This window comes from Cryptotermes secundus, unplaced genomic scaffold (genome assembly GCF_002891405.2).
Source record: "Cryptotermes secundus unplaced genomic scaffold, Csec_1.0 scaffold56, whole genome shotgun sequence".
Lineage (NCBI taxonomy): Eukaryota > Metazoa > Arthropoda > Insecta > Blattodea > Kalotermitidae > Cryptotermes > Cryptotermes secundus.
The window spans coordinates 824,962-848,614 of record NW_019744407.1 but is presented as its reverse complement, the minus strand read 5'-3'; the positions used below and the strand labels follow the sequence as shown (position 1 = coordinate 848,614).

The following is a 23,653-nucleotide window of genomic DNA, read 5'->3' as shown; positions in this document are numbered from 1 at the left end:
TGAGGGTAAGTCAATAAGTAAGTTACAAATGGATATAGAACTTAAATAAGAGTACTGATTTGAAAAATGCTTTTATTTCTCAACATAATCTCCATGTACATTGAGGCACTTGTCTCATCGTTTCACAACCCCCTGAAAACCAGCAGCATAAAATTCTTTGGGCTGCTGTCGGAACCAGCTGTCTACAGCTTCATCGTCGGGAAAATGTTCAGCCGAAAGATTTAAGAGGGCTGAACAAATGGAAGACGCTTGGAGCAAGACTTATCACCTGTGACAGTTTGGGCTAGCATATCATGGCAGCGATTGAGATGCTGTAATGCCAGACCCATTCTTTGCATTTTGTGTTGTGGCGTCAGCATGCGCAGCACCCATCATGCACAGACTTTGTGAAAACCTAACCTATCATGAGACTTCCATTTGTTCGGCCCTCTTAAACCTCATCTTTCTGCTGAACATTTTCCCGACTATGAAGCTGTAGAAAAGGAAGTAACCGCCTGGTTCCAGTAGCAGCCCAAAGAATTTTATGCTGCTGGTTTTCAGGGGCTTGTGAAGCAATTGGACAAGTGCCTCAATGTACAGGGAGATTGTGTTGAGAAATAAAAACATTTTATCAAATCAGTACTCTTTAATTGTTTAAGTTCTATATCCATTTGTAAGATACTTATTGACTTACCTACATACAATCCAGTTTCATCAGATATGTAGTAACATTTATTTAGGGAACTGGAAGTTGGATTCTGTACACTTATGTCCAAAATCACATACCAGTGGTGCAAAAGGAAGCTTAAACAGTAAAAATAAATTGCTGATTGAAACTGAATGAAATGCATAGAAGTTACATAGATCATACTTAAAAGATGTCTCCAGTGCAGGCAATTTGTTATGCAGAAAAATATTGTCCATTGTCCATATCAAATTTCAAAGTTTGGGGGGAGGTGTGCAATTCGAGTGCATATTTTATCAGAATCAACCTCCACACATCGTTTGGTTGCAGCTTGAACGCTTGTGCTAAATTGGTTCTCACCTGATCAGATGTAGGTGTTCAGTCTTACAGTTTCTTTATAAGAAAACATCAGTACTTTCGTGCCACGTAGTGCAGTTGAACAAGTTTCTTAAAGCAACCCAGATATAAAGCACAAAGCAGAATTAGGGATATTGGAAGTGTTTACCACGATTATGTGGAGTTGGGATAGCTCAGTCATAGCAACTATGATACTAAATGTATAGCAAAGAAATCAGGGTTTGATTCCTGGTAGGGGCAAGATAATTTTCTCTCCTCTACAGCATTCAGACTCACCCCTGGGGCCCATCTGGCCTCCTGCCCAAGGATACCAGTGACTCTTCCTCGTTGTTAACCAACCAGTGTATGAAGCTGATCGCTCTCCTCTAGTTCTGAGGTTAAGAATGGTGGAGCTGTACCTCCATTCCCCCACATGTCTTCATGACATAGTGCTTAATTGGGAAAAGCACAAGGACAGTTCTGTTAACTGGAAATATTGTGACTTTATATGTGTACATCCATGAAGATAGAAATTTTTTGACTTACTCATGTAATGCAATTTGATGCAAACAAACGATATAATAAATTCAGCAGCAGCGATAACAATTTCATAAATTTAATATCCTTAAGAAACTCATGAATATAGGGATTGTATTTGACTTGTAGACTTTGGATATTTAACACCAAAATCTAGGTTGAAAGATCTCAGTGACTGATTTTTACAGATTTGTAAAGGTATATAGTGTTTAAAACTTGGAAATCCTTGACAGGTATCCATGGATAAAGATCTTAGCATAGAAGTATTATACCATTATTACTTGATCTAGGTTTAAAGTGTGATAAATACAGTGAACTCTTGATTATCCAATATCCATGCATCTAGAATCCTTACCCAACTAGCAAGAATTTAAAAGGAAATTTACCAGTTTGGAGTTATCAAAAGACAAATTTGCAGTGTGCCTATGTTCGCCTGCCACTAGCAGGGCGCTCAGTCGTCCTCCCTTACTCAGATGCTACTTCAGTAGAGACCAGTTGAATTTGTGATCTTGCTACAGTATAGGTATCCCAGATGGTTCACCCATCAATTCAGTGTGTCATCCCACTCGACCTAAAGCAAAAATGCGTTGTTTTTGCTTCGTATTGGGTTTCTGTAAAGCTCCCCTCCCCCTGGCAGTGCAAAACTTTGAAGTTGTGTCTAGTGTATTTAACATAAAGTCTGTTTTTGATGATTTCCAACCAAACAAGAAAGTACTAGTACTAACAGATATTAAACTTTGAATTGAAATAATTAAAAAAATCTTAATTTTGGTGTTGTTCCTTTGCCCATTTATACAGGAGTCAGCATACTCACCCATAAGTAACATTTCGGTTTGTTGTTTTGGAATATAAGCCTTTTTCCTTATTGCAGTGCCAGTACACCTGTTAGCTTCGCCAAAAATTTGTCAATACATTCCAGTTTTTGTTGAAGTCAGAGAACAGTAAAAGTATGTTGTACTTGATCGATTACCAGTTTCTGTGTGCATCGCGAGCATAACTGTCCAGATGTTTATCAGAGCACAAAATATTTCGACCAAAAATTGCAGATATGCATGAAATATTTTTATGCCAAATATACTTGAACAAGATGGAGTTACCTAGCTATGTGTAATTGACTGTGCGATGTTTCCTAACCAGTTTCATGTTAATACTTGACAAGCAGTACATCACAACGTGTCTCTGTAGAATCGAATTTTAAGCCACCAAACCATGAAATATTGTCGAAACGTTTGTGAAAATTGTATATTAATACAATTATTGATTTTTTAGACCTTATCCATCCTGTTTTTAAGTAACAGGACTATGGATAATGTCCACAAAATCAATAATTGCATAAAATATTACCAGGTAAAAGGGATATACAGTGTAGTGAAGCATTTATGTGCTTATAGCCATGAATGTAGAACGTTTTAATGATTTACCAAACTGTCCTCAGTTGGTATTATCCATACAAAAAGCAAACTAGATGTAATTTGTAACTGCCATGGCAATAAGGAAGCAAATAGGCCCTAATAAGTTCCATAACTCCGAGATCGCTTCGATGCGACGGTTTGTAATAGATAACGTAGTGTGTTGTACTTGCAATGAAAGTTAGAAATTGAATTGTTAGCGATTCCATTGTTAATCCTCGGCCTTGTGCCCCCCACCCCTTAATGGCCGATGACTGAACTATTTGAGTGTTTTCGCTCAGCCGCGACACTGTAACGTAGCTTCTGAATATTTGGATTTGATGTGTAAACAAGTGCTATAAACACTATCGAATGTATTGGAGAGTTTCATCAGTGGAACTTTACGAGTATTTTTGTTCCTCTGCAGTTTTAATGGAATCCCAGATTCCGAAAGGTTTGGAAAACGTGGTTGCTAACGATGCTCAGGCTATGTAGCTTTGTCAAGGAAACGCAAGAATAGAATTTTGAGAACGTAACATTTGATTGCACTTATTGCTAATTGCTGAATGTTTGGTCGAGTCAAGCCAGCATTTCTAGCTCCCACTGTGTATGACACTTTTGAGTCTTGCAAGATGGTTCATACTCGTTTCCCATCAGTGGATTTCTATTTCTGGTGTGACGAGCTATTTTTGAAACCACGTCGTCACGAGGTAGCCACTCGGCCCTGCCGTCCGACCTGGCGCGAGTGCGCGTGTTTGCTTGTAGTAGAGATGGCCAGCTGTGCAGGTTTCTGGTGTACGTTGGTGCCGTTGTGATGGGTTTAAGTGACGGTGGAGGCGCCGGCGGGGGCGACCGTGGTTGCGGTGATGGTATCGAAGGAAGTGTTTTATTCGGTGCTCATCTATATTTGTATGAAAACGAGTGTAGTACTTGCGATGCAAAGAATTCACATAGAAAATATCCCGAATAGGCCCGCAAACGAGGAAGAATGTGGAAATCTCGCATAATTTGCTGAGCGATAGTCTTTCGTAACTATACTGGAGATTGTTTTGAAACAGTTGCCGTGAATCAGATAGCATTAATTTCTTGTGGTGTCAGTGAGTACCCCCGTTTTATAGCGGTCTCGATATAATGCATTGGTTTCAATAAATGTTTCACGTGCTACGTGCTATACACAGCGGTATGGAAACCGATTGGTCCCAGCCACACAATCATATTTCTGAAGCAGATCATCAACAACTTGGCCCATACTGCAGACAAGCTGTACCTCAGCAATTGTATAGCCATCAGATGCAGTCACAACTGCAGCATCAGTTGCTACAGCAACAAGTGTGCGAATTGTCGCTGACCCCGCAGTCGGCGCTACCGCCTCCGCCTCCACAGCCACAGATGGCCCTCGTTCAGTCTTCATGGTGGCCTGTGGTTGATCTACAAAATAGCGCCGGCCCCAGACTCCCGTGGACCTGGATTCCATGCATGGAATCAACGGTTCAGACCGAACCTGAATTAGAACCCGAAATCGAACCCGACCCCGAGGCAGAGGTAGTTGTTATGATTAATTAACGACTGTATGTATGGTTGCACTCTTAAGCATTAGGTTTATTGTTAATAAAAGAAGGCACGCAAGAAACTTAACATATTTAGGCTCTGATATAGGACATCAGTTATGGGTATACTTAAACTCAAAGATAGAAGTGGCGCTTAAAAAATGTAATCGGAGAGTTAACTATGTTTTGGTGTTATTAGACCTACATTTGTCTTGCATTATTTAATCGTTGGTCCGTCGATATAACTAAATATATTCTAACTAGCCGTGGCAATGGAGAGGCAGGTGGGTTTTCATATAAGATGGCTTTTACAGGACTTTCTCTTAATGAACTACGCTTTGACCACTTTGCGACGGACTGTGCTCATCCTTGTTTTCATATGAGGCGAGCACATATCAAGGACAGATCACATTGAGAGGTACAGTTAAACGAATTCAGTGGCAGTGAATCGATTTCTATAGATGTGGAATAATGTTGACGCTTGCTGGAAGTTTAAGGAAGCAAACCAAAGTTATATGAGTCTGGATTACTGGCACTACTTTTTCTCCCCGTTTGCTCTTGTGCTTGAACCTTCACAGTTCACATCGAGTTAACGATAAGGCAATGATTTTCTAGGCGCGTTCGCGTTTGTGCAGAGTGCATGTTAAAATCGTTTTCATTAAATGAAGTTTTATCGCGTACATTACATGAAGTCTGCGTGCGTTTCAGTGCGAGCCTCAAGCGTAACACGCTGCAGATATGTCGGAACAAAAAATGTTTGGAATAGAAGTTGTGTGGGAAGAGCAACACATTTTATGTCCCGTGCACTATTCTCGTCAACCTTACGATTTGCGAGTTAATTATGCAGAAATGAGTGAACGTCCCAGAATGCATACACAACGCGCACATTTCCGAACTTGTATATTAGACGAGCGATAATGGTTTTTCGAACACACGCGAAGACTACCGAAGTCTCTTATTTATAGTTCGCATAATTCAGGCCAGTTCGTCGTGCAAAAGGTTGAATGACACATTGCTAAAGCATTTATCGCCGTGTTTCTTGAAATAATTTTATAGTACTCACGAATTGAAAATCTAGAAACAGTAACAGTGCAAGCGTCAAACCCGTTATCAATGCGTGCATATCTGTATTTGGTTTTTATCAATTTAAACAATATTGTTTAATTGACAAAAGGTACATGTAAGGTGTGTTTGTACAAAATTACTTTTTTAGCCCTGTATTTTTGAGATGGATGTAATTTGCGAACATAATGACGTGGAAATGAATATGTTGTGTTTACTGTAATTTGTTTCTCATTCATGGAATCTTTCAGGAATGCTGCTTATAATGAAAACATCTTCCCTGTGAAAGGTTCCATGTTGTTGTTATTGGAGCACGAAGGTTCATTACCATTTAGGAAATTAAGTAAACATTGTGAAGACGTGTGGAGGTATAGCTCGACTCAATCTCGATACGGGTCAGTCTCTCGCGCCGGCCATGATGCCTATGGAGGGGTGCCTGGCAACCATTGAATAGAACGCGGAATCTGCCACTGAGCCGGGAATCGAATCGGCCGTCCTGCCATAGGTACTCTACAGACCGTCATTTTATTGTGTAAATATAATCTAGGTAGTTCAGCTTTTGTATAGCAGCACGGTTCAGAATCATATCATATGGTAAAGCAATTCGAAACAACAGGAAGTATCAGTGTTTCACACATAAAAGGTCATCTTCGCTGTCTGGTCATAGTCCGATGTTGTCTGTGAACCAGAGTGGCAGTAACAAATGTAAGAAAGATTGTGCGAGGAACCGAAATCTAGCGCGGTACAGATAAATGATAAATATTTATTTTTGTGGATGGTCTTCAGTTATCCGTTATCGCAAAGAGAGCGATGTTACAGTTTTCGCGAACGAATATGGAGCTCAGAGGCTGTTGAAACTAATAAGGAGGCTGGTGTAGAGGCAAACGCAAAAAAAAAAAAATCTCCCGTGCCTTGTCGCCATATTGCAGGAATACAAAAGAAACTGTTTTTCTTGATATTGTAGTAAAAGTTCAGATATTACATTCACGGAACCATTAAAAGAGTATTTTAAATTTGGAATTCAGTTCATAATCGGTAGCATTCCCGTTTCATATTTTAAAATGCAGAAGACTTAAGATATACGAGGGTCATGTTGAAAGTCATGAGCAACAATTTTTTGTAAAGTAACATGCTTTATTATTGACAAACCAAATGCACCACCTCAGTCTACAGACCTTTCTTTACTTTTCCACATTATCGTCACTTCTTTGTACACATTTCTCCCAGCGTTCTGGGAGTTTGAAAATTCCGCTTCTGTAAAATTCCGATCAGCCATCCGAAGACACTGACGCACTGCTTTCTGAATTGTCTCCCTTGTCTCAAAACGTTGTCCACGCAGCTGATCTTCACAAATCCAAAAAGATGGTAGTTGGAGGGTGCCAGATCAGGGCTATAGGAGGGGTGTGGAAGAACTTCCCACCCCATCTTTGCAGTTTCATCCAGTGTGACCTTTGTGGTCTTCGGTCAATAACCGCGAGACCCAACGAACACAAACTTTCCTACAGCCCAAGCTTTCAATAATCTCCTGTACTGCACTGTGCCCTATTCCATGTTTTCGGGCTGTTGTGTCAACAGTCACACGCCTGTCATCTTGAATGATCTCATCCACTCTTTCCTTGTTGCGTTCAGTTGAGGCTGTTCGAGGACGACCGCTCCGAGGCTCATCTTCGATGCTGGTGTTCCCATCTTTAAAATTTTTCACCCATCTTCGAACACTGCTCGCACCCATGCACACACTTCCATAAGCACGCTGAATTCAGAAAGCAGTGCGTCAGTGTCTTCGGATGGCTGGAACGGAATTTTACAGAAGGGGAATTTTCAAACTCCCAGAAAGCTGGGAGAAATATGTACAAAGAAGTGGCGATTATGTGGAAAAATAAAGAAAGGTCTGTAGATTGAGGTGGTGTATTTGGTTTGTCAATAATAAAGCATGTTGCTTTACAAGAAATTGTTGCTCATGACTTTCAGTACGACCTACGTATATGATAATGTAAATTTCCTTCGACATTGCATCAGTTTTCGGTTTCCTGCCGTTGTCGGAATAGAGCAGTGAATCTCAGACTGTCGTCTTGGGTCCGACCGGTCGTTACAAAAAATTAAGAAGTGTAGTATTGCAATTAAATGTACGTTTCGGTGTATTAATTATTAATGAAAAATGTTAAGAACTCGAAGTTCTTTGCCCCATGAAATATATAACATCGATGATGTTGACGAAAGTTCGCAGTTTTGATTGGTTATTTAATTACTATAATTATGTAAAGCAACATAGTTCTGTTAACATGAATTGAATTATATTGCAGCAACTGTGAAAAGCTTGCGCGTGGAGTGCACCAAAGTTTTCTGTAGCTGTATTTTTATTGTTTCGAGACGTCTCGCCCCACCCAGCCGATTGTTACGTAACGAAATTGCTTTGTAGTAAACCAAGCCTGTAATACAGCTTGAGACTGCCATGACAGTGTCTTTGATGACTTTGCGTCTGTACTTTAACAATTTCTTTATTTGAATATTAAGATGGGAAATATTTTCTCAGTGGATGGATTTTGACATATCTTTAGTACTCGAATAAAATTTAGCACACGATATAAGCATTTCCCTATGGATGAATTTTAAAATTATGTTCTAATATCGGCAGTGTGTTCACGGCTCCAAACCCCCCCCTTCCCCACACACACACACACACACACGCACACACACGAAACCGGTGCGCATATCGGCAGACAGTTTGTTCGTTCTGACAGTTGTCTCAAAAGTCGCAGATCTGCCGACGCGTCTGTGTTGGCGATCACGAGGCGAAAACCAAGCATGAGAGTAGCGGCAAACATGTTTTCGGAAAAGGGGTCCTTGTGAAGACAGTAATGAACCTTCGGGTTGTACAGGGAGATCGAGAAGTTGCGCACATCACACTAAGCAATTATATTTTGCTGGTTTAATGCACAAACTACAAGACATACAGCACTTACTATTAATGTTTATAACCTTACATCTTAGAAATGCAAAATCAAATCATGTCTTTACAACATATGCTCGAAATGGCTTCCCTGTTCAGCAATGCATGCGCGAGCTCTTTTTACCGTGTTTGAGGCCACTTTGTGGAGCACCTGTAAACTGATGGAACTGATGCCGTTAATCGCCGTCGTAATGCTCCTCTTCAGGTCATCCAGTGTATGCGGATTGTTTTTATAGACAATTTGAGGTACCCCCAAAGGAAAAATTCTGCGGGTGACAAATTGGGCGAACGCTGGGGCCGCAATCCTTTCGAAATGGGACAGTCACCGAAAAACTCGCGCAAGAACTGCGTGGTTTCATTAGATGGTTACATATGGCACCGTCTTGCTGCAACCAACACTCACGTTCATCAGCTTCAAAGAGCGCAATAAACTGTATAATGATGTCTTGGTACACTGGACTGTTCACTGTTGTTTCAAAGGAAATTGAGCCCGCTATTCGACGACGTGGTACAGCACACCACATTCCAATTTTTTGACAGTTCAAGGGCTTTTCATGTAACACGTGTGGATTTTCAGATGACCAGATCCTATTGTTTTGACTGTTCACGTAGCCACTAAGGTGAAACCACGCTTCGTCAGTGAAGAACCCCGATCAAACACCGCAACATTTTCTTCACATCAGCCATTTTAGCCTCAGTCAAAATGGCCGGTCTCCCGGATCTCTTCCTATCTAAAACTGATCCACATTCCCGAAATCGGTTGATTATTCTCGTTATCGTCTAATTGTTAGGAACTTAAGAATCCGGATATCCCCGACGAAACTCGTCTGCGACACGTGCATAAGAACGACTGGCGAAATGATGTTATGCAATGACAACTCGTTCTTGGGAAAACGACATGTCTGTCACGCAATAAACAAAGTTATACTGCAGACGTCGTATGACCGATACACGACAGATGGCGTTTGTGCTCGTTAGTACTCCTACAGTACCATCTAGCGGTAGGAGATATAATTATATTAACTGCAATACAATTTATAATAACTTTTAGTTTGATGTGCACGACTTTTCGAACTTCCTGTATGTATTGCCAAGGAATGCGAGTATCTTGGACTGGCAAAGTGTTAGCTTCACAAGAAGGACTGTGCTCCACGGAAGTACAAGTTCAACTTCAATGTTAAACTTCACGTAGTATTAGAATAAAGCATGTTTTCTGTTAAGCGGAAATGCTCACAGCACAGGCAACCTGCTGCACCCACAATGGGTGGGTCAGAGTCGAAAATATTCTTTCTTATTCTCTTATGTCACTGACCATTCGGTTATCTCAGCCTATCTTATAATGACCCTCAACCTCGCTTGTTATAAACAAAGGCTGTGATATCCAGTGAGGGTTTATAAATGAGAGTTTAAGGCCACACACACAATACAAGAACTGAAAGCTGTAGCAGAAACAGAAATTGAAACTTCAGTAAAACGTTCGTTTGCAACACGTTCTCCAGCTGCAAAGCCATGACATAGAATACATTGAGCCAGGAAACTAACCACATCGCTTGCTTAGTGTCACACGACATAACAGTCCGATACCCGGCTTCTGCAATCTGCTGAAACTACATGCTACAACAGTGTTAATAATGGAACTAAATTCCCCACACATGGGTCGAGCGTTGCTTCGAGACTGATAGTGCCCACTTAGATCCCAATCCCTGTATGGACAGGTATAGACTGCCTATAATACTGTTTCGAAACTAATTGTGTATTGTATTTATCATCCCGTTCCCATGACTATATTTCCCAGCAGGTTAAGGTATCGGGTTTGTGTTGTGCTTTGTTATGCTCTGAAGTTTGTGTTGCTTTGCTTACAGCATGGATTTTGATTGAACTCCTTTCACGTGAAAATCGTCTTGACGTCTTTGAAGTGGCTAACAAGCAAATAATCTCCAAAGAATTAATGAACTATTGCTTCTGTTTTAGTCATGAAGTCTCCTTTTTGTTAACTTTCCTTACCAAGTTTGAGAAACGAATGATGCGTTCATTTTTTCTCAACATATACAGTGACTAATTAAAAAGAAGTTTTCTCTCTACTCACTAAAGAAGCACTACACCAAGGAGGCGCACATGGGTATGGATATATAGATGACATTACTATGCCGGTTGTGCTGTTAGTTGAATATTCAGGTTATCGCGAAGACTGGAGAGATGGGACATGGTGCTGCTGTAACCAGCCTCGATTTAGCGCCGTCGTCACGGGTGCGTGCTCGAGCAAGCGCTCCGGATGTTGCCAAGAGTTGGTTGAAGGTAATGGTCATTGAGGGCGATAGGCTAGCAGTTCCCTGACAGTACTAGTGATATGGAAGGAATATTACAAGCGATTTATATACCTTAAACGTCCTGAATACGTGGTTTTGTTTCTGTGTGCGCAGTTTCAGTGCAGAATGAATTGTGTTTAAAGGAAACTGGGAGTTTCGCTTTCGCGAAGGATGTCTCTAATGACTTTTGAATCATAAAATGCGCTTTACTTTGCCAGCGAATATGAAGAACTTAGTTACGAGTATAATGCAAGGAAGTGTGGATTTGCAGGGTTCATCTTGTCCTGCAAAATATTGATGTTTGTGCACATTTCCATTAATGCAGTTTAGCTGTGTCTCATTGAAACCAGGTTTATCCAAGTTACGATTTTAAAATGGGACATTTGTTCGAATGTGAACCAAATGCTGTGTGAAACTTGACCGGATTGGGCAGAAAAATAAGCTGTTTGAGAGGTTTATCAATCGTTCTGAAATGGTCTTAATTGGAGGGATAATTTATTCGAATAGTGACTGACTGGTTAGCTCATCGGTAACGCTTCTGAATTGTATCTGCGTGGTAGCCATTCCAAATGTGTATCAGAGGATCGTCTTGTGGTTTCATCTCAACCTCCACTGAAGCAACTCCCTCTCCCTCTGTGCTACATCGTAATCATCGTCACATATTTACGTTAAATAACCACGTTTTGATAGTCCCTTCATTTTTCCTGCCATAAGTCTTGTTTTCTGTCACGTGAATTTTTAGTTGTGTAGCTCACTTCTGTGTACATGTTTTTACACATTGAATTATCGAAAGTTGGTACTCATTAACTGAAGATGGTTTAATTATGAGACAGGAACAGATTACATTTGATACCGAAATGTTAATAAAGTGATTCGGCATTGAACCAAGGTTCGTATACGAGTCTTTAGATCGTGGGTTCGATCCCATTTGGGACTTGGACGTATGTCAGCTTTCTCTCTCTCTCCCCCCTCCCCCCCCCTTCGCTTTATTTTGTATAGGAAGAGGCCTTGCGAGGGTCAATCTTCCGGCCAGTGAGTCATATCAGTTATTTATTAGATCCATAGTTTCAGAAGTTAATTCTGAATTGGAACAGCCCAGAGCGCCGAATCCGTAGAGGCAGAAGAAGAAGCGTTGGCATGATCAGTTTGCATATTTAACGAAGCGTGGCTTGCCGTCCGGTATTAACACTGTTACTACTTACCTACCTGAAATAGTGATAGCAACAGTCGACGTGTACGTATTCTAGAGCCTTTGTCGTCAAAACTGTCCTCACTTAATTGTAGTCACGTCCAACTTCAGATCTGTGAATTCCAACCAGTAGTCCAATATCAACAACAGAATGTAATCAACCTGCTCGAACAAGAAAAGGAATGCCGACTGCGTGCTCTGTATTCTGAACTGATGAACGGAGGTGATTATTCGTCTGCCGTCAGAGCGTGAATGGAAAAAAGTAGTGAACTTAACATTTGCTCTAGCAAGTCTTATGTGAGGAAACAGATTCGCCTGCTAAAGTACGTTAGGCAAAACACTTTAAAGAAATGGTCAACAGGATGTTTGGTTTGGGTACTTCATTGTGGTCAGGTCGCATGCATTCAGCTCGAAAGACACTCGGGTTTAGTATTCATAAGTAATTTATTCGTAGAACATCGTGGTTATAAAACATATATTTTTATTGCCCCACCTCGATCTACGTAAGAAATTAGCAGAAAGATACTGCGTTGCGCATTCTTTCTTGGAGCTCGCTTTGCCTGGTATTTTTAGTCGGGCCAGTATTTGGCAGGGGAGGCAAGCTTAGAGAGAGTATCTTTAGTTGCATCCCTGGCTGCAGTGTTGTCACGTTTCCGAATAGTTTGTGGGGGAGGTCGGAAGAAGTAACTATGACTCAAGACGACGAAAATGTGTAGCTCACAGGACACAACGCCGTTGTTATAGCGGTAGCAAAATCTGCAATGCAAAAACAGTTCGGGGAATTGACGCAGTTTTGCAGTCTTGGCCTCAGATGACTGGCCGAACCCTACGGTCAGCAGTAAACACTTGCAATATGTGACAACGCTGAACGGACATTTCGGCCCCCAAGAGTTCTCATTACCATTTCGTACTGTCGGGTCCAGATCGGAACTGACCTTTGAAGATAGCAGAAGGATGGCTTCTCGTGCAAACATAAATGAAACTACTTCGGCGGCTCAGGCCAGAAGACATCGCTACTCCCGCTCCACGACCGCCAGCGTAACTCAGCTGCTGAGTGAATCGTGCTCCAGTTTGCTGCAGCGTATCACCACGCGAGTACGCGGAACTTCCGCTGCCACCGATAATATTACTGCATCAACACCAGCATCATCTGCATTTTCGGCAGCTCTTGGGTTGGGAACCACCAGATCCAGGCTAGAAGACAAGTATTCTGCGGTACTAGACAAATATGGACGTCGGCGAGAAGGTGCAGGAAATCGCAGGGGTGCTACAGAATCGCAACGGGTGGAAACAGGATCAGAGCAAGAAGTTTCTAAATCCCCTGTACCGTTAACCAAAAGTGCCACCACCGCTAATGTGGTACTTGCGGAAAAGGCTTACCCCTATGTGAGTAAAAGCTCAGTCGCTCCAGTTCGAGAGAAAACACCCTATCGCCATGGTGAACATAGACTTCTGCAACAGCAGCAGCAGGTCTACAGCAGCAGTCATCGCCATAGGCATAAGTCTGGTCAAGGGGATCATTCCCGCAGGGTTCCTGTGCGCCCTGTACGAGTTGGCAAAAGTGAACAGGGTGAACGGAGGCTGCTGACATCTGGTTTACGTCTTTGTCCCGTTGAAATTGAACCTTCTAGTATTGAATCTCCAAAGCAGGAACCTCCTATAGACGATGCTGTGATTGAACGTGAGGTTAGACGGAAAGAGATTCAGAGCCTGATCATGAAATATACTGCGTTGGATGAAGCATACAATAAGTCTGTGGGTGAAGGAAAATATACAGTAGAGGAGTCTGGTGGAAGAGTTGGTGCCCCAGAAGGAAAATACTACTTGTTAGATGATGCCTATAACAGAGCATATGAGGCAGTCTCAAATAAGCAAAAGTCATTGAAATCCTCAGATATTGCCAACAAGTACCAGCACAAATATGCGCCTGCCCTGGTGCCAACTGTAAGTAGTGATGGCTTTGGAAGCATGAGACAAACAAGTTTTGTTGACTCAACCTTGTGTGACAGTTAAAGGCTATTATTCCCAGACAACTATGGGGTTAACAGAATCAGTATTATAAATTAATTAACTCCCCAGTTGTTGAACAACAGTGTTTTTTAAAGTGTTTGTGAAAGGTAAAAGGAGGTTGTTTCTCTTACTAGTATTCAGAAAATCTGTCTGCAAATTTCGGCTGTATAGTGCTGTTAAAGATAGTGTTATGTGTTTGGTTAATAACTTCTGTGTCATTAATCTACTTTAATGTTTGTTCAGAGCAGTATTTGAAGTTGAAGGTGTCATGCTTTACGCTAAATTGAAATAACTTTCATATAATTGGTGTAATTACAGTTTGATTGATGCATGGTGTCTCCTTTGTAATACTAAATGGTTTGCCTTGCTCCTTTAATTAGTATGCAGATAGGACAACACCAAGCATATGATAACCCAGTTTTTATAACTATTTTGTATTTATCATGTGTTTCTTTGAAGGTATGTGTGTGACTAACAGCAAGTGTCTGATCCACTGATCTGACCCCAGCAGCATGCTAAGTCTTAGTTGTAGCTGAGCGGCTCTGCAGTAAGAGACGCTGGTAAGACACCACTTCTGGTAAATTAAAGATATCCAGTTGAGCATTTAAGCACTAAAGTGGACAGTAAAATTTAAGAATATAATCCCCTTTCAGAAGTACAGTTCTGACTTTCTCGCGTGTGAATAGGAAAGCTGTGGTAATAGTTGATTTGACTTAATCCCACCCTTTCAGTAAATAACTCTAGTTAATTTGTAAAGAAAGGTTCATCAAGATAATTCCCCAATGCCATTGCCTCCATTTGTTTGTTGTATTGCTGTGGTAACACTTTGTTATTTTGTTCCCATGGCAATCATTCTTAACATCATTTGTTGACATGGCAAACCATTTTGCCCTCTCCCCTCTTTGTCTCTTGATTGTTGGGTTCGCATCTCGGTTTGAATTGGCGGCAATGAAATGGCACCTCAACCTCTACCTATCGCCCACTGCGCCACGTGATCGGATGTGCCTGTTTGCCCTGCCCGCCCTGTTCACTCTGCTCGCTCGGTTGGTGTAAATTGGCAACGGCTTGGACCATGTCCTGTGACTGACGGACGGTGTGGTGTGGTGACTTGCCATCCAGCAGAGCTCTCGAGCACCCTCGGTGGAAGACGACGAAGATGGCCACCTGATATATCGCCATGGCGACGTTCTTCAAGACCGATGTTCGTGAATACAACCACTTTGTAGTAGATATACTAATAGACACTATCATTTCCCCTGATATTACACCAATTCCATGGGGAGAACAAACATTTTCACACATTTTTCTCAGTTAGAATGCATTAATAACAACTGTTCCTTTTCAGCTCTGTGTGCGTTGTGGGAGGGGGGAAGATGGATTATAGATGGCATGATATGAGATCAAGGGGAAAGAAGAAATTTCTTTCATAAAAGAGATACTTAAGCATGATAGTACAGTTACTTTCAAATTCTCCTTTAACTTTGAAAGATGAAAGCGATTTACCATTTAATGTAGCAGTTCAACAAATTATACTGCCTAATAGGGAGATTATATGAGGTGATATTTTTATGAAATGTCATTGTGGGAGACTGTGCGTGTTGGAGACCACTTGCGTAATTGAAGTTTATTGACATAAGTTTTAAGGTTGTGTTCATGTATGCAGACTTCTATGTCTTGTTCCACTGCATAGCAGTTTAGTGAAAGTATATAAGTATGAAGCAATATTAATATTAATGCCAGTGTAGGAATTTGAGAATAGTTTTATTGTGAATATGCATATATTTTGCACGAAACAGATGACCGAATGGTAAGTGAAGTTATCTGAATTTGTGTGATCAGAACGAAGTGGTTTCTAACAACAGTGCAGTCATTATGCTCACATGTAATAATTTTCATGTGAATTTCATTTGCAGATAAGATCCTGGCCACCCTTGGGGAGGGCACTTTTGGCAAAGTAGTAAAAGTTAAGGATATGCATGTGTAAGTAGATTTTCTATCCTGAGCTATTCTTAAACATAAAATTGCTCCAGTTTTCATTGTGGTGAATGTTCAGGATGTGGTATTGTAGGTGATTACCATTGTTGGGATGAACCGGCTGCCTCGATACAGGGTCAGGTTAAGTGGGGTCTCATCAATGGTACTCTTTCTTCTCAGTTTTGTTCACTGTTCCTGTGCCTAAGACTGGGCTCCATCTTTTCTGCCCTTACCATTCATCTGAGTGTCCACCTTCCGTGCAATATGCCTATGTAATCTGACAGCATCCTTGTCAGTTCACCTTGACCCTGAAGATGAATGCTACACAATGTCACAACCCAGAAGATCACAGTCTGAATATTCTTGAACGTGTTAATTGCCAAATGGAAGCTTGCTGTTTCAGTACATGGATTAATATTGTATTTAAGCATGATTCATTGCTTTTCATGATTGAAGGACCATAAAAATTTGAGCATTGAATTCTGAAACCTTAGCAGTCAGAATAATTCTTTAAATCAACTATGTGAAGAGGGTTGATGCTTTTATTTCGTCTTCCAATAAGTTTCACGTAAGGAAAGGTTGTGTTGTAACAAAATGTTTTGGTTATTTTTAAGACAGAGGTCTTTATTTTAGAAGCATTTGGCCACAAAATATAATAATTTTATATTTTTAGCTGGAATCTGGTTTTTTGAAGCACTGACATGTTGTTAGGTATAGTGTACTTTTAGCTTTCATTAAATACTTCTTTTAATATTCATATGATACAACTAATTAACTAACTTCATGGAGCTGATCCCATCTTGAGAAGTCGCCAGTCGTGGAGGTACTCAAGAACTTCACAGGATTTTATGGAATTTGAAGTCTCATTATCATGTTCACAGAAGTACTCCACTGGCCCCTATCCTGAGCCAGATGAATCCAGTCCATACCACCCCATCCTGTCTTTCTAAGATCCATTATAATATCCACCCACATGCTTCTTGGTCTTCCTAGTGGTCTCTTTCCTTCTGGCTTTCCCCCAAAGCCTTAAATGCATTCCTCTTTGCCTCCATGCATGTTACACGACCTTCAAATCTCATCCTCCTTGACTTGATCATTATACCATACTTGGCAAAGATTAAAAGTTACGAAACGCATCATTATGCTGTTTCCTCCAACCTCCTCCAATTTCATCTCTCGTCAATTGACATATTCTCAGCACCCTGTTCTTAAAAATCCTCAAGTCTGTGTTCTTCCCTTAATATCAGAGACCAAGTTTCACACCCATACAGAACCACAGGCAAAATTACCGTTTTTAATTTTTACGGTTTTAGGCAGCAGATGAGAAGACAAAAAAGGTTCTGGAGAAATGGTAGCAAGCATTACCCAAATTCAGTCTCCTCTTAATTTTCTCCTGAATCAAATTTTGATTGTTGTTCCCAAATATTTGAACTCTGCCACATTTTGAAAGGATCTATTAACTATCTTTAGGTCATGATTTTTCCGTTCTGTACTACTGATATTACAGTAGTAGTGGGTGTCAGTGATGGTGGTTTATGTTCATGAATGTAAATGTAAATGCTGCCTGAAATTTGGATATGTGTGATTCTTTGCAGTTTATTGCTCTTTTCATCCATCCTATCTCAGTTTATAAGGGTGTTTAATTACAGAACAGAGAATTGGTACTGTCTTATTTTACTGAAGGTTGATGGTAGCTTCTTTCATTTGACCTACCAGCATCTGCTGCCGTTCTCCCACTCCCGCTGTACATCTGAGACTGACTCATAAGTCTATTCTATTTCTTTTGTGAGAAACCAGTTCATCAAAGTGATTTCTAATATTGTTGCTTTTTGTTTTATGCAGAGATCATGTGATGGCACTTAAGATTATCAAGAATGTTGAGAAATATCGGGAAGCAGCCAAGCTAGAGATCAATGCCCTAGAGAAAATTGCAGAGAAAGATCCTGATGGCAGACAGTAAGTAATGTGATAATGTTAAATCTCTATGTGTAATACTGTTATCAGTTCAGTATACAAAGCTGGCCCCCAAGTAATATTCCTTGAATGAAGATTTGTTCTCATTTTGTATTCAGTAGATGCTTCCTGGCTCCAAGCATTCCATTGTTAAATTTCCAGCACCAAGGCTTCCCGTAGATTAATTTTCAATATATTATGCCACAGAGAAACATTAAGTAGGTTTTCATAGTAGTTAGTATTATGGTTAGAATAATTTATTTTATTGTAGCATATTCTTCTGTCCCTTTTCCCTGTTCTTGTTTACCGATATAAAGAAGTGGAATATATATATATATATAATTCATTTGTTTCATTCTGATTGCTATTTGAAACAAATTGGGAATGTGCATAGTATATCACAGATAAGCGTGTTTCATATAACATTTGAATTTTTATATTACATTACATTGCATTGCATTGCATTGCATTGCATGGATCCAGAGTTAGTCAAAATGACTTTAGGATGTGGAATATGTCACGTAAATACAAAACATAAGTAGTTCTGGGATGGACATGTAATTGTTTTCATGATTTGATATTAATAAAGAGTCTTGTCAGAAGTGTAAACTGAGCAGCATTATGCTAGCCATAGAACAAGAATGCATTCAGCTTCACTGAAAAAGTTTAGCTTTATGGATGCTTGCATACAGAATTTTTGTTTACCACTTAAACCTCTTTGATCCATGATAACTACTAAAAGAATTGGATGGTCACATTCAGTCTGTTGGAGGCATGGTTTCTTACCATTGCCATGCCCACCTGCAAGGGAAGTGTTGATTACGTTATTAAAGGATACTTTTTTCTGTGCCGCCTTCTTGTATTTAAGCAAATAATTAATTTGTGGGTTATTTCCAGGCCACGTTTGTTTTAAATTTGCACAGCTGGACTCATTGCCTTTAACAAAATTTGTCTAGATAGTTTTATAGTGCATGTAAGGGTGAATTTAATTTCATGAGAGTATAAAGAAGTGGCAGTTGTGAACTTTTCCAAACCATTATCCACACATCATGGTTGCAAATGGCATCATTTTCTGTTTTGCATTAGACTATTAATTAGAATACTGGACTGATATTTTCATAGAATGAATGAAAATGACAGAAGCATTATTTAGGGTAGCAAATTCTTGGGCTCATGAACACATAGCAGAAGTTGAAAGATGTGTTTGTATCGTGGAACACCCGTGTCTGGGCTCATATTCAGGTGTTCATCGTAAATTTTGGCTAGGAACTGGCTTTCATGATACAACATATATAAAATAGGGTAATGTAAATAATTGTAAGAAATTTCACTACCTCTACATTTATTTCTAAAATCATTGTGTGTGAATGTTGACTTGAACATGTGACTGTTTTAAGCTGCAAATTCATCACTCTTTTGTTCATGTGGAAGAAAGAAGAAATCTGATAGTGACAATAAATGCAGTAGTGTATTAATACAACTGAGTTTTCCAAAGAACACAGCTGTAAAGCAAACTTATGCATTGCTCTAATTCCAGACATACATAATGAAATACATATTGGAATCGTGAGTGCTTGTGTACGTGTTGCCTATTCTGGTGTGCTTATTTTCTGCAAAAAAGATAAGATTTTGGCATAAATTTCGTTACTGTTCCAGTTAGTAGAATTGTAATGAAATTAAGACAGGTTCCTGACAGAATAACCACACTCCTGGTTTTGTTTCTGACTAGGAACATATTCTTACAGTTAGAAACGCTTTATGAACCTTTATTTCTATCTTTTCAGCCTTTGTGTTAAAATGCTTGACTGGTTCGACTACCACGGTCATATGTGTATTGCATTTGAAATGCTTGGACTGAGTGTTTTTGACTTTCTGGTAAGTATATAATTCATATTACTTTTCTATCTTAAATCTGTTTATATTTATCAGAGCAGTAAGTATTTGAAGCAGAAGCTTTACACATTTTCTGTAGGTCTTACCGGTTTTTTTTAATAGACAGTTGAACAAATCAAATTTCTAAATTTGTATATCGAAAGTGACAATCAGCATGGTCTCCTGACACCCATAACTTGAATCATATGTGTTGTTCAGTTATTGTGCACCTTTTCCCATGAGCACATATAATCAGGAATATGCTGTAGACTTTCGCTAAACAGGGGAGAAGCACAGGGTGTAATTTAATAGTACCTTTATGGACTCTTGGCTATGAATGTAGGCTGTGTTTTTTAGGAAGTTAACAGCTGTGTAGGAGTTGCTCATTGTGTTAAATGCTCTCGTTTTATATGAAATTTTTCTGTGTTTGGCATTAAGAAAAACTGGCAGTGCTAATGTTTTTTCTCAGTATAAGCTTCAGGTGTTTTCACTGTATATGTGTATTTAAAATGTGTTTTCAGGGCATTGTCTCAGTGAGGTTTGAGCATATATTGTGACATGATGGTGTTTTGTTTTCGTATTTCAGAAGGATAATAATTACCAGCCATATCCCCTGGATGCCGTTCGTCATGTTGCATATCAGTTATGCTATTCTGTCAAATTTCTTCATGATAACAAATTAACTCACACCGATCTCAAACCTGAGAACATTCTTTTTGTTGACTCTGACTTCGAAATTTGCTACAACAGTAAAAAGGTAAGTTTTCCAACTTAAGAATTCTTGTGAAATATGTGTAAAGACATCATCACTAGTTTACCGAATTCAGGTAACATGGCATGTGATTTTTGCATCTATCTGCAGAAACGAGATATCAGGCGTGTGAAAAGGACAGACGTAAGGTTGATTGATTTTGGTAGTGCAACTTTTGACCATGAACACCATAGCACCATTGTGTCTACGAGGCATTACAGAGCACCTGAAGTCATTCTTGGTAAGCTGAAGTTATTGAAGTAGGGTCTATAGCGAAAGATTATTCTATGTTGATGATAATCTTATAAACTGAGGAGCTCATCATAAGCGTTTATAAGTTTCAGCTCTTGGAACTGAAAAACAGAAGTATACATACTAAGTTTAGAACTTACAAACTACATTGCTGCTTAGTTCAGAGGTCAGATGCTTTTGAAGTTCATGGCTGCATGATCAGAATGAGAGATGTTGCTTTTTCAGCTATTAAATGTATGCCATAATAGAGCTAGCATCAGTGTACAGCACCCTTAGGTTGTGTATTTAAGTGCCTTTGAATTCAGATGATAATCATAAGATTATTGTTCCACACTAGACTCACTGCATGTTGATTGTATAGTCATATATACATAAAGAACAGTCAAGTTACAGAAGTTATTGTGCTGCTAAGATTTTCTCCTCCGGTTGACTATGGTTAAAAGAAGTTCTTTCCAAGTACTGATATTTGAGGGAGGGGGAAATTCAACCTGTAGCATATTATGGCCAATGTCCCAAGTCTACTTCTATTTTCAGAAGCTAATTGAACCAGAAAGTTAAAGACTTCACAAGTACTCATCATTGGACATAAAGGTGTCATTGATTCATTGATTTCCTGAGAATAGAAAGGAAAAATTTTGATGGTTCTAATACAGCAACCAACCTTAAAAATGGTACTGAACCATTTCAATTCCATATCCCTTGTACCTCTATACAGATTTGTCATCCAGTATCATCAGAGTCATATCCAGTTCGTTTCCAATATCATAACTTTATTTATTACCATTGACTAATGTACAGTGTCATTTTGATATGCTGCATGATGACTTTTGTTAGTAGCACTATTTCTTAAGGTACATCTTTCTTGAAGGGCTGAGTTGCCAGATTCTCTGTCACCCCATTAGCCACAACCTTGGCTATTGCTTGCCAAGTGACATGAGTCTGAGTCACAGATAATATGCAGCTCGTTATAAACATGGACATGCATTTCTTAAAGTAAATGAATTATTTAGAAGAATTCGGGGACAGTAAAATTACCTAGAATGTCTCCCTTCAAGTTCCATGAAAAGACTTAAACGCTGGTTTTTGAGTTCACTGACCCCAGTAGAAGTAATTGTTACACGGATATTGTGCATAAATTCATACAGCTTATGGGGATTATTTGATGCCCTTTGTTTTCTAAGTTTCCCCTGCAGATAGAATGACAAAGATTTAGTGTCCCATCTTCCTTTATGCTGTCAAAAAAGGGCCAAATAATGTCACTGATTTACTGCTATGGATTAATAGTATGATAAAAAAATATGGGTCCTATTTGTGACCACAGTAGAAGTAATTGTTACACAGATATTGTGCTTAAATTCATACAACATTTCGGGGATTATTTGATGCACTTTGTTTTTTTAAGTTTCCCTTCAGATAAGAATCACAGGGATTTAAGTCTGAAGAACTTTCAGGCCACAACCTGACTTCATACTCATCATTTAGAACATGAAAGAACCATGTGTCCCATCTTCCTTTATGCTCTCAAAAAAGAGCCAAAAAAATGTCACTGATTTACTGCTGTGAATTAATAGTCTGTTAAAAAAAGTATGGGTCCTATTTGTGTAACAGTAATGGGACCACACACCAGTCGTCTGATTGTGAAGGGGTACTTTAAAAGTCGGTCTCAGATTAATACTGCCCTAATACCTGTTATTCTGGATATCAGTATACCCACTCAGATGGAACTAAGCTTCATCAGGAAAAAGTGTTTCAGGTCAAGAACGGTGTCATATACTGCCTACAGAAACTGTTTACAAAAATGATTTCCTTTCTCTTAATCACCATCACCACATTGAACTTCCCTGATTCTAAATTGCAGTTCTTCTCCATGTTGTGGTCAAGCTCTGTCCTTTTTGAGCTAATTGTATCAGGAATTTGCAAGATGAATGTTTTATCAAGCTTTTCTTGTTAGTGCAGTATTCTGTCTAGTGGCTATGTTTGTCTGAGATATCACAGGTCTCAGGTTTTGTAACTTACAGTGTGACTCACATTAAGAGGTTTTGTTTTAAACACTACCTTGAAACATTAAGTTCTTTGATGCATATATTAGTTGAAGTCATTCGAAAGTTGGTAAAAATAAAAATTAATTTTGCACTTGATCGAGACACTACAGTTTTTTTCCATGAAATATATTTAAAGGACTTAATTAAATAATTTTCGTGGGGAGTAAAGCGTGGCCATCATGTAAGGCTGACAACCTTACCACCATCTTTGAGCCGATTGTCTAGAAAATGTGGGACTCTCAACGTCTCACAACCCTATGGGCCTTCACGGCCTTGTACAGGGATAGCATTACTTTTTTTTACTTTATACATTTAAATTGGAAGTCTCTCCACAGTGTTAATTTTGTCATGACAAGATACATTTTTCCATACAACTATAAACTCTGCAGTCTTGAAATTTGGTACACAAGTATTTATGAGTTCTGTGTGTTGACATTTTCACATAGTAAGCACTTGTAAGCAGGTATTCTATAATCTTTCTTTTAAAAGAATACTCTACCTTTTCCGATAGCAAAATATTTAATGCCATATGACTTCATTTGTCAGATTCCTTCCACTTTTTTGACAGTTCTTCCAAATAAAAGGAACAAGTTTGAGGACCTTAAAACATGTTTTACCTTCTGCTTGGATCATATATGCCCTAATTTGATAACTCATAGTTTATGCCTTTTCAGATTTTCAGTAGAAATTTTAACAAAAGTAGGTTTAATTATTAATGGCTCTGTGATACGAATTTTGCTATGTCAGTAAATAAGATGCAGTTTTAATAGTAGTATTAACTACTATTTGACTTGTTCCATATCCTATGGTGTCTACCTGTATC

At 39.4% G+C, this 23,653-nt stretch overlaps 1 protein-coding gene across 9 annotated transcripts in view; it reads left to right on the top strand.

Annotated features, from left to right (window-relative positions):
* Positions 1-23,653, top strand: part of LOC111874650 (dual specificity protein kinase CLK2) — a 127,391-nt gene that overhangs the window by 87,979 nt on the left and 15,759 nt on the right. For 3 of the 9 annotated variants that reach the window (XM_023870331.2, XM_023870326.2, XM_023870328.2), the window contains 6 exons: positions 15,106-15,187; positions 15,900-15,966; positions 17,803-17,916; positions 19,698-19,788; positions 20,372-20,542; positions 20,648-20,777. In XM_023870331.2, coding sequence (XP_023726099.1) covers positions 15,106-15,187; positions 15,900-15,966; positions 17,803-17,916; positions 19,698-19,788; positions 20,372-20,542; positions 20,648-20,777 — 655 coding nt within the window. Of the gene's footprint in view, positions 1-3,674; positions 4,468-11,807; positions 13,921-15,105; positions 15,188-15,899; positions 15,967-17,802; positions 17,917-19,697; positions 19,789-20,371; positions 20,543-20,647; positions 20,778-23,653 lie in introns of those variants that run through there. The other 6 variants (XM_023870329.2, XM_023870330.2, XM_023870324.2 and 3 more) reach the window with 6 other exon arrangements.